The sequence below is a fragment of the Apteryx mantelli genome, chromosome Z (assembly GCF_036417845.1).
Source record: "Apteryx mantelli isolate bAptMan1 chromosome Z, bAptMan1.hap1, whole genome shotgun sequence".
Classification (NCBI taxonomy): Eukaryota; Metazoa; Chordata; class Aves; order Apterygiformes; family Apterygidae; genus Apteryx; species Apteryx mantelli.
The window spans coordinates 26,305,941-26,319,830 of NC_090020.1; the positions used below are offsets into that span (position 1 = coordinate 26,305,941).

The window sequence follows — 13,890 nt, forward strand, 5'->3', positions numbered from 1 at the left end:
TAATAGTCTACATGTACAGACATCCATTCCAGGAAATAAAGTAAGGAACAGGTGGTGAATTTTATTCCAAACTCTTCTCCTGAGGCTTTGTTTGATCTTGATCAGCTTACTAAATCTTGTTGTTTTATAGGGTTACTCTTTTATGCAACAGGCATAATATTAATCTACCAATTGATTATCAGTAAAACTTAGTGTGTATGCTACAGTGATATTTGACACCCAACAGGCAGCACTTAGAAAATACCTGAGTAAGTAGACTATCTCAGAAAAAAACAAATACTCATTTATCATGTTTTCTATCTTTCTCTCTCTCTCTCTCTCTCTCTCTCTCTTTGTGTGTGTGTGCATTGATGTTTGAGGTCCTTTGTTTTTGGGTTTGAAAATGTAATATCTAAGTATTGCCTGAACATGAACATTTCCATGGATTCTTATGCATTTGTTCCTTTCTCCAAGTCTTACTTCTCAAGGCAATAAAATGTTCCTTTTTCCATGCCTCTGTTGGCAAAATTGGTTCATTGCTTTGACTGAGAAATCAATCATCTCTTAGATTTTTCAGAAAGCCCTTGATTTGGTAACTTTCATTGTTTATTATGGGAAAGACTTTGTAACCAGTAAATTCAAAGCTAGGAGTTTCATTTTTTGTATTAATAAAACTGCAACAACTACTCAACCAGCTCCTTGACTAAAATCTACCCTAAAATAATGTTTGGGACTGGAAATGTGACCATAAGGACATCTTTGCGCTGTTTTCAGTGACAAACACTGTAGCATAACAAAGTTCTTTAGTATTTTCTCATTAAAAAAATGCACCATTACTTTTTTGCAGATCCCCTCATTCGTGCTTTGATCATATGCAAGATGCTCTCTCACTGGTGGTAACCAAACAAGACACCCTTTCAGAAATTTTTAGTGAATTGCTTGATTTGAAGTGCTTTTTCCATTAGCGGGATTATTGAATTTCTGGAGGTTTTATACATATTTTTAAATCATGTAGGATTTTTGTTGTTCCCATGAATTGCATGGGTTTAATGCCTATGAATAGATGGCAGATGCAGCTATTCCTCCTGTTTTCTAGTACTGTCAAAACAAATCCAACAATAAATATTTTGTCTGCATTTATGCCTGACTTTTTACTTGCACTTTGGGTCTCTGGGGTTTTTAAAACCTTTTTATCTTCTCTTCTCTAAACTCTTCATGGATTTTTTTGTTGGAAATCATGACTGAGCTTTTTGACAAGATTTTTCTTTCCTTCATGTTGACTTCCAATTTTATCTTCAAAGTTTCACTCCAGGTATATTCCTTTGAGCACACAACATATACTTTGGAGCATCTCCTGTTCCCTTATGGCACTGTTGGCAGGACACCAGAATTTTAACAGAGAAAAACATAAATCCTCCAGCTCACTGAATATCAACAGCTTCCCTGAACTCTTCGTCATTTCTTGGATGCCCTAGACTACTTGTGTCTTGTCAGTACAGTTTATTGCTCTATAGAGCTTGTGAAGAACATCACTCAAAAAACTCTAGCAATTACCCTTTCCCATAAAGATAGATATAACTCAAGGTGGAGAATAGCATGATGGTTACTATATCTCTGAGTTTCGCTTAGATTTCATGAAAAGTATTCTGTTCTGTTCCCACTCCTTGTGAGACACCATGGGAAAGGTTCGTTCCATTTCCATGTCAAGGGAGGTTTCAATTTATTCACACTAAACAAATCCTACTTACTGAATCAGATTCTCTAGCAATGGGTTGAAATGCTTTGTGGATTTTTAGGTGATTGATCATCAGCTGAACATAAGGTGTTTATGACAGAAAAACATAATTTTTTATGTGCTTCTTGGGGCAACAATGTTTTCTATTCCATCAACAGCATCCACTGCTCTGGGTGAAGAAAACCATCCATCCAAGCAATTTTTCTATTTCCCCCATCCTCATATCCATCTACGGAACATATATGGTTCTTGCTACCATAGTACCTGAGCACTTCATCATCTCTTCATATCGTCTTCTCTAAACTATCTAGTACCATGACAGATCTGAGAGCCCTATTGGGAAGAACTGAGGCAAAGAAGATATCACCGGGTTGCTGGGCAGGATACTCCATAGAGCACCCTGGGGTTCATCCTCTGACCTCACAGCTGCCCAAATCAGCACTTTGGCCACTATCTGCCATAAACGCAATCATGTTTCTTTCCCAAAGCCCCAGGCACTGCAGTTTAGATATAGCTAGAGACACTCTTTTTCATGACCATGTAATGCCATGTAGAAATACATACTTGGGTTTGCTTGGGCACTGGAAACATATCACTGCCTTAGTGGAGCAACCTGTTCAGACACTTTGGCATCATTCGATAGCAGTGTATCACAACTAAGTGACTTTCCCAAGGATATCTGTGGCGGAATATGGAATTCCCAATTCCTAGCTTAGTGACTTACCACTAGGCCTCTTATTTCATTGAAAGATAAACAAGGAAGTTTAACTGGTCCATCCTCCAGTTTATGTCTGGAGGCATATAAGAGAAATCTGGTATATTTCCAATTTTTCAGCCTTGCAATGACACACCAGGCAACGGGAAACCACAATTTAATTCTAAAGTTATTCCAAAAAAGAGAGATGGCTGGCCAGTGGAAGAAAATCAAGATAGTGGCACAATAGCATGTCTTCATAAAGGTAAGTTCTTTCATGCTGAGCTGTAGCTTTTATGGTTCACTCTGTTCACTGATTCTTTGGCCCAAGATACATAAAAGCATATGGTGTGGTCTTATGCTTAAGTAATGATTTAAAATGAATTAAAGAAAGTTGTTTACTTTTTGTGAATGCCTTTTTTGAGCTAGAAGCATTATTTATCTAAGAGAAAAATGTGGTTACCATGGCTTTATTCGAGTGGCCTCCTCCTTGGAACTCAATGGTTCCAAAAGCATCTGTGGGGCTGAGCTGCGTGTGCTTGCTGATGGACCACTTCTCCGACTGGATGTCATTTCGAGTAAGCCTGCTTTCATTTTTCTCATTCTGAATAATGGAGATACTTGGAGTCAGTCCAACATGTTGACCTATTAGACGCCCACAGCAACACCTATGACATTAAACAGACAAGACACCTGATTAACTTGCACCAATAAACTTAACAGTATTAAACAGATTAAAGATCTTCCCCTCCCAAAAAAATTTTAACCAAAAACCATTCTAACTCTGATAACTGCTCTTGTACTCTCTCTTCTCTTTCAACTCTGATAACCACTCTTCTACTATCTGAAGCCTCTATTTGTGGAAGCCAAATAATATAGCTACTACTGTTTCTTTCTGTGATCCTATTTTCTTAGGACTATTTTATTTTTCAGTAAAATCATGCTTTGTTCTAAATATAAATAAAATGAAAGTAAAGAACTTTTTATAATGTCCTCAGATGGCATTAGGCCAAATAATCAGCCTTTGCATGGACTACCACATATTTTAAACTGTAAGTTCACTGCAACTATCTTCTTTTGAGAGTACTTTGTGTTATGCATCCAATTGAAATAAATATTCAAGGAACCAAATATTTCACTAGGAAGATGAGGAAAATAAATATAGACTCTGATCCATCTTTGATTTCTATGTTTCGATGATGTACATTTTGGAATGTAAAGCAATAGTGCTTTGCCTCATAGGTATCCATCACTGCAAATGTAATTCAACCACTCTTCTGATTAAATATGGCTTTACAAATGACTTATATTATATAAATATACACATGCACACATGTATATAAACATCTTGTAATTGACTTTAATTTTTCATATAAGTAGCATACAGTTACCTATGGGGGTCTTTGGTGCTGGGTATGATATGAACACATTCTCTCTTGTAAAATGCTCTTTCTATCCATGATTTCTGTGCCTAAAAAAGAGAGAGGAAATGCCTTAAGTTCTGTGTGCTTGTTAAACACTACTTAGAGTACATCCAAAATGTCACTGATGGTGCAGATATGCAGTGAATATGCTGCACTGAATAAACATTTTCCGTTAGAATTCTGGTTCCTTTCTAGAGCTAAGCACCCAACACAAGCTCTTGACATCTTTTTCATATTCACTAGCCAGATGACTTTGATGCTGTCGTCTACATATTCATAACAGGAATTGCTGGAGAATAATTAATTCAAATGAAATTATCAGAGCTTTCTAGATGGTAGAGAAAAACAGAACATTTTATTAAAAATACTTAAAAAAAATCTGTTTCCATTTTAGTGATACAACTAACTTAGCTCTAAGCAAAAGAAATCTCAGAAACTAGAAAAAATCCCCAGATAAAATTGATGGTAGCCTGATTCCACTCTAACTTTTTGTGCAGGCACTGAGAATGTTGTTTAACTTTTAGCCTGAAAATACAGTTTATTATGCGGACATTTTCAGGAAAAAAAGAAAAAAGGATGACCTATTGAAGAAAAAAAGACAAAAAAAAAATCTGAAACATTAAGAGTCAGTCGACAAGCTGGTGTAAATTGTAAAACTGACTGAGCTCAGTGAAACTATGCCAATTTATACCAGCCAAGATTTAGACCCAGATATTCTCAGGAAATCAAGTCATTTCCTTCAGTATCGTATTAATTTCCAGATACAAAAGAGTTCTTTTTTAAAAGAAAGACAGATGAGGAGCAAAAAACAAAACAAAACAAAACAACCCCCCCCCCAAAACCAAAAACCAATCCCCCCCACCCCCCCAAACGAGAAAATTTCAGAGTTCTGAAGTCTATTTAATTATCTGTATCTGGACAGTTCTCACTCAACACAATATGAATCCTAGTAAATTGTCTAAATGATTCCTCCAGATAGAACTCAATTGTTTCATTTAATAAGGAGCTGAGTTGAAATTTTCATTTAAAAAGTCATTACAAACAGATATATTTTATAAAATATATGTAAAGAATAAAATAGCCTATTTAGTTGCACAATATAAACAGAAATATAAATTACCAACTATGAAAAAGTTATTGGGCACTTAGGTAACATGAAATGAGCTTTAGATAATTCAAGTGAAAATTTATCACCTTGCATTTATAGAAAGAGAATACATGAAATTGCCTCTACAAATTTACCTAAAATACCTATATGATAACTATTATCTACTGGTACATTTTTGTCAGCTAAATCTGCATCCTATTTTGATGACTAAGATCTGTGTTTCTGGGACTTCTGATAAACACTGTGAATTGTGGACATTTCTTGGAGTCAATGAACATCACAAGTATAAACTATAAAGTCCCATAATAAGAATTTCTAACTACATCCATTGCTTATTACTTGTCTTACGTGAAAAGTTGTTCTTTTGCCTTTTCCAGAGAATCCATTTCCTTAGTGGAAATAGTGGTCACTCATGTTACATTAAAATATTTTATCTTTGCTCTATTTGCATTTTTATTTGAAAAGTCTGCTAGATTTTATATTCTATAGGAATAGCAAACACCCTCACATGACTCTTATTATGAGGTACAAAAAAATGTTTAAAAAACATTAAATGGAATCACATTTGATTGTTCTTCCTTACTGTAACAAAAAGAAAGTTAATATATTATAGAGTTTGGAACAAGGTGTGTTTCATGTTTAAACAAAGGAAAGTTAAATAGAAATTCTGAAAGTCCACATACAAGAGATTTCTTTAAAATTCTCAGTTGTTATAACTTCTAATACTTACAAGGTTGTGATACTGGCAATAAAAATGATAAAACTGTAAATTATACAACAAAATCAACTTGGAAGTCTAACGCAGCATTGAATAATTCCTGAATTTAGTAGCCTTTTCAAACATAGAAAGGATTTTTAAAAATTAACTTTCAACGCTTCTCAAAGCTTTCAGAGTGAACTTTATGAACTTAATTTGACCTTACTGCAGAAATCTCAAAGCTAAACTATGTGGGAAAATTACTTTTTTTTTTCCCCCCAGAGTGCTGTATAGAAAGAAAGGAAGTTGCAAATTTTCAGGTATTCCGGTGATAACATTTGAAATTATGTACTTTATTGTACGGACTATACAAACTTAACATTTCCCCCTACTTCAGGCTCAAGAGTACACACGCTTTCTGCATTGCCTTAAGAAGAGGTACAGTGATAAGAGCTGCAGATTTATGAATCACCTTTGTTGCACATATGCATTAACTTTTTGCCAAGTAAGGAATGTTATCAGAGTAATGCCAGTTTTATCTGCTTGCTTGTTTGTTTTAACGCTAACTAGGTGTCTGCAACATCCTTTATTTTCTCCAGAAACATGAAAAGATTTACAGGTCATATTTCTGAATGGCATCCAAAATCAGCTCCTAGTACAGAACTTTCATATTTCATTCATGCTGCTGAGACTCCTTAAAAAAATCCTTTATTACATTTCATACGTTTTATGTAAATTTTCCCAAAAGATTTACCTTGCAGAACTTACTGACTACATAGGCCTGAGGTATCTTTTCTAAAGACGGTCACTAATTCAATTTCCCTAAGCAACAAATCCCATACAAAAAGGTACAATAACAGGTACTTGATTGAGAACTTTTTTCTTTGGGTACCCAAGCAGGCTATCATAGAAACATGGACAAGAAACTGACATTTAAAATCTTCTTTCTTGCTCTTTTTCTTACTAACTCCAATTCAGATGTTGAATGTAGAACAGCAACCCAGCTATGCTAAATATAATAACAATTTGCATTGAAATTTCATCATACTTCATCACACATAAAATTGCAAACCAATAATCTGATTAAAGAAGTCCTTTATTCGTATCAGGAAAAAAGACTTTCTAGGTTTTAGATCTCAAACAATACACTGCCCTACCTGTCACAGTCATAATGCCAAAATACAAGATTTACTCATTCCATAATTCTTTGTCCTTCCAAATGAAAAAGAAAGCATCCAGTTACACTGCCCCATGCCAGGATTTTTCTGAGACAGAATCATTTGCAATGAAATACAAAGCTGAGAGGTATAATAAAATATGTTACTTGCAGTACAGTCTTCATAGCAGAATCAGAATAACTTGAGGGAATTACCACATTAATAACAAAATTATGTTAGATATGAACAGTCTGCATTGAACTCTTGTGTATCGTGAATGACTAAAGCAGTAAAGCTTTTAGCAAAGCAGAGTCAAGAAGAGTAAAGCAAAAAACATATCTTCACTTTTTGCTATTTCACAAACTGCGACGCTCCTTTGACGTTAATTCATAAAATTCATTTAAAGCCCGCAGCGAAACTCGCAAACGCTATGCCATATTTATACCTGGGTTTAGTTCACCCTCCGCTCGGTTCCCTAGATTAACCATCACTTTTCATTAACTGTTTGCAAAATCCCCCAAAGTCCCTCGTTACCTGAGCGCCAAACTGGGCGCGGGGGACCGGCCCGGAGCGAAGCGCGCCGTCCACGTTATTAGCGGTGGCTAATAACACCGCTGCGCCCGCCCCCGGGGCAGCCGGGCGGCCGCGCGGGGGGACGGGGCGCCCGGGAGCGCGGGGCTCGCCCCATCAGCTGCTTGATGCGTGCCCCCCCCCCCGGACCAGCCCCGTCAGGGGCTCCGCCGGCACCCGCCGCCGCCGCCGCAAACACCGCTTGATTCGAACAGCTAATCCGACGCCAAAAGAAAAACAAATCCCCGCAGAGCTTGGATTTAACTGGCACAAGCCCTGACAAGCTTTTTTTCTTTTTCTTTTTTTTTCCCCCCCTCCCCCTCTACCCCCACCGCTGCAGAAAGTAAACTTGTGAAAGTGTGATAAGGTGCTCCGAGTCCTTAAAGTTCAACCCGGGAAAGCAAATCCTTCAAAAGAAACAGTGTACTAAGCTGGAAAGAACCTGGAAAAAACACACAAGAGAGATTGTTAATCTCTAAAGAATGAAACCAGTGTGTTTATTGGGTAACTGTGAGGAATCTATACACAGTTGAAATGTATTACGATTAATCAACAATGGCATTTGTCCAAAGAAGCCGGGTTTTGTCGCTGTTTCTCACCACAGTTGCTGTACTGTAATGAATGTATCTTTTCAGAATGTTATAAGCTCAAACCTTTGTCTTTCAGAGACAGGCAACTGCATTATTTTCAGCTTAATTAAAAGTAACTCTAAATTTAACCTGCATGCTTACAAATTTGGGAATTCATTCTTTACTGTAAGTACTTGATATTGGCACTGAAGAACAAGCGTTTCATGTAAACAACATTTAGATTTTTGTTAATAGAAACTAATGATGTGTTTTGAATCAAGGACTTCTTTCTAGCTTTAGCCAAAAACCAGTATTTTCCCTCTTTTTTCTCCATTATGTTCGGATGAACTCCACTCTCCTATATCCTGCTTTTCAATTTCAATAAGGTTGCCATCTAGCCCACAGAAATCTTTCTGTCCATCTGTGGACCTGATGGACACATGAATACAAAACTACTCTGCACGTGCATTGGCTATCATGGGCCCAGGCTGAGTCAGACTGAGCATGTGCATCAGCTTCTAAACTTATACCACTACTGGTGCTGAGAGGTTTCTGCAAGGCTGACTAACCCATGAGAATTTTTTTCTGTCTCAGTTCCATGAGATTTCCGTGTAAAAAATATATATATATTTGTACACATGTGTGTATATATATATATATATATATAATTTCTCTGCTACACAGTTTTGAGCAGCAGAGACAGAGCGTCAGTCTTGGGAGATCTCTTTAGGACAGGATCAGACCAGCCATGGTTTGTAGAGAATGGTGACGAAGATGAGTTGCAGTGTCAAGAAGACGTCTGGTAAACTGAGCTCAGTGGGGTAATGAATATGACTTGGAAGTCAGTAGGAAAAGACTGCTTGCATTTTAAAGCAAGGGAATTTGATTTAGTTGAGAGGCTGAAAAAGAGGGAGAGAAGGAGACAGATTTCAGCTGATTAGGATAACTAAGTAAAAATCCAAACCTAAATTTGAAATAAAACCAGTACTGAACTTTGCAAGATCCTGCAGATCTTTCCTGCATTCAGGAAAGTAGCTTGGAAAGTATCTTGGGGCAGAAGCCAGTGACACTGCGGAGGATGTTTTATAGACAGAGACTAATGGAGAGCCTGAATAAGCCCTAATGCCTCAGAGAACTACAACTCTGTTCATGGTAATTCATGTAAAGATGCTTTATGTTATGACACTGGCAATGAAACTAACAAGGTCACAGATCTTCCTATATTTTGGGCAACAATAAAGAAACAGTCAATAAACAGACATAGCTATTTTTTCTGTACTGTGTAAACTGCAGGATAGAGCTAGTGCTTTTAAAGAGATGGATGCTGCACATTTAAGCCTACAAACATACGCACTATTAACGTTCTCAGGCCAGCTCAATTGTAAATGAAATGAATTCTGAAACAATAGTTAGCAATGGCCTAACCCAGTACTGACTCCTTATGAGAGAGGAGGATGAACATAAAACATAAATCAAGAGCAAAAATTTTTCAGGAAAATAAGTTTTGACAGATTTTAACATGTTTGGCAGCTGGAATACTTAACTGCTGTCCTATGTATTGGTTATTTTTAAAAAGGAACCAAGAATGACAATATTAGAAACATATTCAACTTCAGCGGTAGGGCAGAGCGGAAGGCGGTTCTAACCCTCTGCATCCCAACCTTGTTAATCACCCACAAGCAGGTTTCATCATGGCAAGAGAAGTGTTGATAAAAGCTTTTCTCTACCTTGCAGTGGGACAGGGTTGCTGGACAGGTGATGGAGCATTACTGAAGCAATTTACAGATGGGATTTGCAGGAGCATCTGGTGACTAAAGTGCATCAGTGCTATTGCAGGCTGATGTGATTAGTGTTCCTTAATCACATGGGCACTTTTGGAAATCCCACTGCCTCTGAGTAAAGAGCCTATACCAGTGGACTTCTACGGCTAGATGAGCACAAGGGATGGCAGTGCTTCAATATAACCTAATTTGAAGTTGTACTTGAGCCAAATTTCTCCCCCTTGTTTTAGTGTTGCCCATTTGTAAGTATTATAAACAGTTTAATGCGTTTCTTGAAGCTTTAGGAATTGGCCTCTCTGGACATTAAGCTACATGGATCATTAGACTGTCCCCAAATGTTTCAATTTCTATGAGACTTTTATTACCGGTGGTATCTTAGAGGTTGGCCATCAGGATTTTACCCACGATAGCTGTATTTCTGTGCTCTTTATTCTTCTTCTAACTGATTTCCCAAACACTTTATCGTCAGAGTTGTTCCAAGAACAACGTTCAATTGTCTGAAAATCAAGCTGTATTCAGTACACAGTAGGTGGGCGCAGAATACAGTCATTTATTACTACAGTACTTACAGAATCTATCCATTATCATTGTTTAGCAGCTGCAACTTTTATATTGTACTTGGAGGAAAAGAAGTAATTTGAAAATAATCAGGAATTTTTCAATCAATAGTTTAGAATTTTAAACAACATTATATCTGACATTGTTCTTATCAGAAGGTAATGGAAAAGAAAATTTTATATCTTTGTTAAACCCTGCTACTCAGGTATGTATTTATTCAAAAAATATTCAAAGCTTTCTACAAATAAAACCCTTACAGCACATCGGCGACCTAGTGTTATCATCCATGTTATAGACAAATTACCTGGAAAGATTAAGGGAGGTTTGAAAAAGAACCACAGAGAATGATCAGACCTGAGAACTGGTATAGACACCCAGCCTCCCACAGACCTCTTCAATATTGGCAGGAGTTTGGGGAGAATATTCCAGAGTAAAAACTGATTAAAATGAAGAATATTTTCAGTAAGTTCTTTCTGTTTTCTTCTCATGGGTACTGGTGCGTGGGGGAAGAATTTAGCCTGACTTCATTTAGGGTGTTTAGCTTTGAAGAAATACTTATGATTTCCTCAACTTTGTCATGAGGTTAAAGTTATTTAAGTAAGTAGATAAACCTTTTATAGCAAGAACAGCCCTACTGAGTCAGATGAAGGTTTCATCTAGCTCAGTATCCTGTCTCTAAGAGTGTCATAAACTAAAGAAAAGGAAGAACAGGGCAAATGTATATAATACTTTCTCCTAGTACTCTTATGTGCCAACAACCATTTTCTGCTCAGGGACTTCCTGGATTGAATATAGTTTCTGTATATTCTATAAATGCTCTGTGGACTTTCCTTCCATGCAGTAGCCTACTGATTTCATGTAAACTTTCGGCATCCTTTTTTCTGAACCTGGCTCCCAGTACCTCCATGTGGCGCTCTTGTACTCAGACACTGGGCAGTCAATTCCCATCCATCTTCTCCATGCCAATCACAGTTTTCGAGAAATTGATTACATGCCTCTCCTTAATCTTTTTTTCCAGACTGAGCCCTTATCAAGTATTTTTGCATATAGAAACCATTCATTACCTTTTATCATTCTTGTTGCCCTTCTCCAAACCTCTTCCAGTTCCACTTTATCCTTCCTGTGCCAGGAGGAACCAAAACAGCACACCTCTGGTGAACTAGACTGGTATAGCAGCATGACGATATTCACTGTTTTGGTATCAATTCCTTTGCTACTGATTCCTAAAAAAATTGATCTGCTCTTCTTGACCATCACTGCTGAGCACTGAGTTAATGTTTTCATGGAACTATCTAGCATAACCCCAATAATTCATGCCAGTGTAGTAAAGAATTTATAATATTAATTATAAAGAACTGCCAGAAAATTAAGCTGTTTTAATCAAATTCCTTCGGAATAGCAGTATACCCATATGCAGTTCTAATTCCTGTCAAACATGACTTAACAAATCATAACAAAACATGAAGTCTACACAGAAGTCTCACAAAAATCTACAGGTGCACATACACAATTGTAGAGAAGCATATACAGGAAATATACTTTTCCATGCCATTCAACACTGACAGTCTGTTTATCTTTTAAAACAGTAAACTGGTTTCCATCTTCTAAAAAAATGCATTGTTATTCCTAACTCCTCATATTAAGGAAAGAAAACCATCTCCACGTTAAGACAGACCTCATTCCTCCCTAATAAAAAATCATGAGGTTAAAATACAAATGTAGGAGTTTTGCACTGAATCTATTTTTGGTTTGAACTACTTGATTTCTGAACTGCTCATTCCACCCCACAAATGTATGACAGTTATAACACTGTCTGCTCTTTCAAATTTAACGAGTAAGGTGGTTTTGTTAACCACTGTGTGGGTGCTGACTTGAAGAAGCAATTAAAATTAAATTGCACATAATTGTGTGAAAGGACCTGAAGGAATGGAGATTACAGACGTTCCCCAAGCCCAAACATTCAAATGGACCAATTATATGCCACCCTTCACATTTCATCTCATCTTCCAGCCCTGCAATTATCGACAAGTCCCTCTCTCATCCCTGCCTAACAGAGTGCCACAGGTGTCCTTGGCTAGAACGCAAAGTTCAGTTCCGGTTTCCTCATCCTCCAGCCTTCCTCTAGGCACAGTTTTGGAAGAACAAGTAAAAGAAGAGCCAGTTATAAGAGACAAGAGATGAAAACCTTGTAACTTATCAGCTCTTTTGTTTCCCTTGTCCTCTGTTGAAGCAATTTCATCATTTTCTGAGGTGCCAAAGTCAATCTTAGTTCGAGAAAGGAAAAATTCAGTCTGCCTCCTGAAACACCCAGAAGGCAGCAGACCAGAGGATGTTTCTTCTGGACAGGGCCAAAACCAAGGGAGGGATTGGCCATGCTAAACACTGGCAAAACAGGTTTCAGCTTCTGTTGCTTAATGGAATTGTGAGAGCTGCTGCAACATCCTTTTCTTCTGCTCTTGGCTGTGGGAACCTCTCCTTTCTTGCACCTGAGCTTCTTCACTTTCTCCTCCCTCCTCTTCTCCTGGGGCCTCCTTGCATTCAGGTGTCTCCTTGTGGGTCTCCCTGTTTGAAACTACCTTCATGCCAGCGAACTGAGGATGAGGATGAGGTTGCCTTCCCTACCATCTCCTATCAATAACTTCCCTTGAGCGTGGCACAGCCCCGGGCAATAAGAGGTGGGGGCTCCTGACAGGAGGGACAGACACCCCTGCTCCCTGCCCAAACACTTTCAACAAATGGACACAGGACAAAGCAGTCTGAGGAGAGGAGTGTGTCACCCTGACAGCACAGCCTGGTGTAGCAACAGTGCTTCCCAGGTTTTCCACGTGAACTGAGAAAATTCCTAGTTCTATTTTTAGTTGGCATTTTTGAACTATGTGAAACTTTAGGTGAAATTTTGAATTATATGAACCCTTATTATTCAGACCTGATAATGTCAGTTCTCTGACATGGTAGCAAGGTGCTTCCCTCCGCTGATAATCGTACTATACAAATTGATAATTTTTGGAATGAAATGTGTTGTGATTTTTGATTATGTCATATGACTAAGCAAATAGAGTCAACTGGAGTTTCTATTATTGACATAAAAAATCCGAATCATTTAAAATCACATTGGAAGATTTAGCAATGCAGTCTAAATCCTATTATCCCTTTGGAGTAATAATTTTAAATCCACTGTAACTGCAACTGAAAGACATCTGGAGGCAGGGATTCTTTATGCTGAGTCTTCATTAGCTGGAGCTCTTCACAGGCATAGAGAAAACTGTAAAGGTACATACTGTTTGTATGTAGCACAGTCTGACATACCAGTATGGTTCTCATACAGAGAAAAGTAAATCCAAATCTTCTTACTATAGGAAGAAGGTTCAGAGCACATATCTTGAGCATTGTAAATGGGGATATATCACATTATCATCTCATATAATGAAGGGATAAAATATCATGGAAATATTTCAGGTTGATATTCATTTTTTTCATTCTCAAATGTAAATTTAATTATATATTGTCTGCATTTTTGAAAAGAAAACAAAGCTAGCCCTATAAGTTTTCTGTGAAATATGCTGCACTAATTTGATATTTTTCTAGATAGTCAAGATTATTAGACACAGATTTGGACTG

At 37.5% G+C, this 13,890-nt stretch overlaps 1 protein-coding gene across 1 annotated transcript in view; it reads right to left on the minus strand.

Moving 5' to 3' along the window:
* Positions 1–13,890, minus strand: part of TRPM3 (transient receptor potential cation channel subfamily M member 3) — a 280,268-nt gene that overhangs the window by 138,049 nt on the left and 128,329 nt on the right. The window contains exons 2-3 of the mRNA XM_067316547.1: positions 3,800–3,879; positions 2,872–3,076 (exon numbers count right to left, since the gene is read on the minus strand). Coding sequence (XP_067172648.1) covers positions 2,872–3,076; positions 3,800–3,879 — 285 coding nt within the window. The remainder of the gene's footprint in view (positions 1–2,871; positions 3,077–3,799; positions 3,880–13,890) is intronic.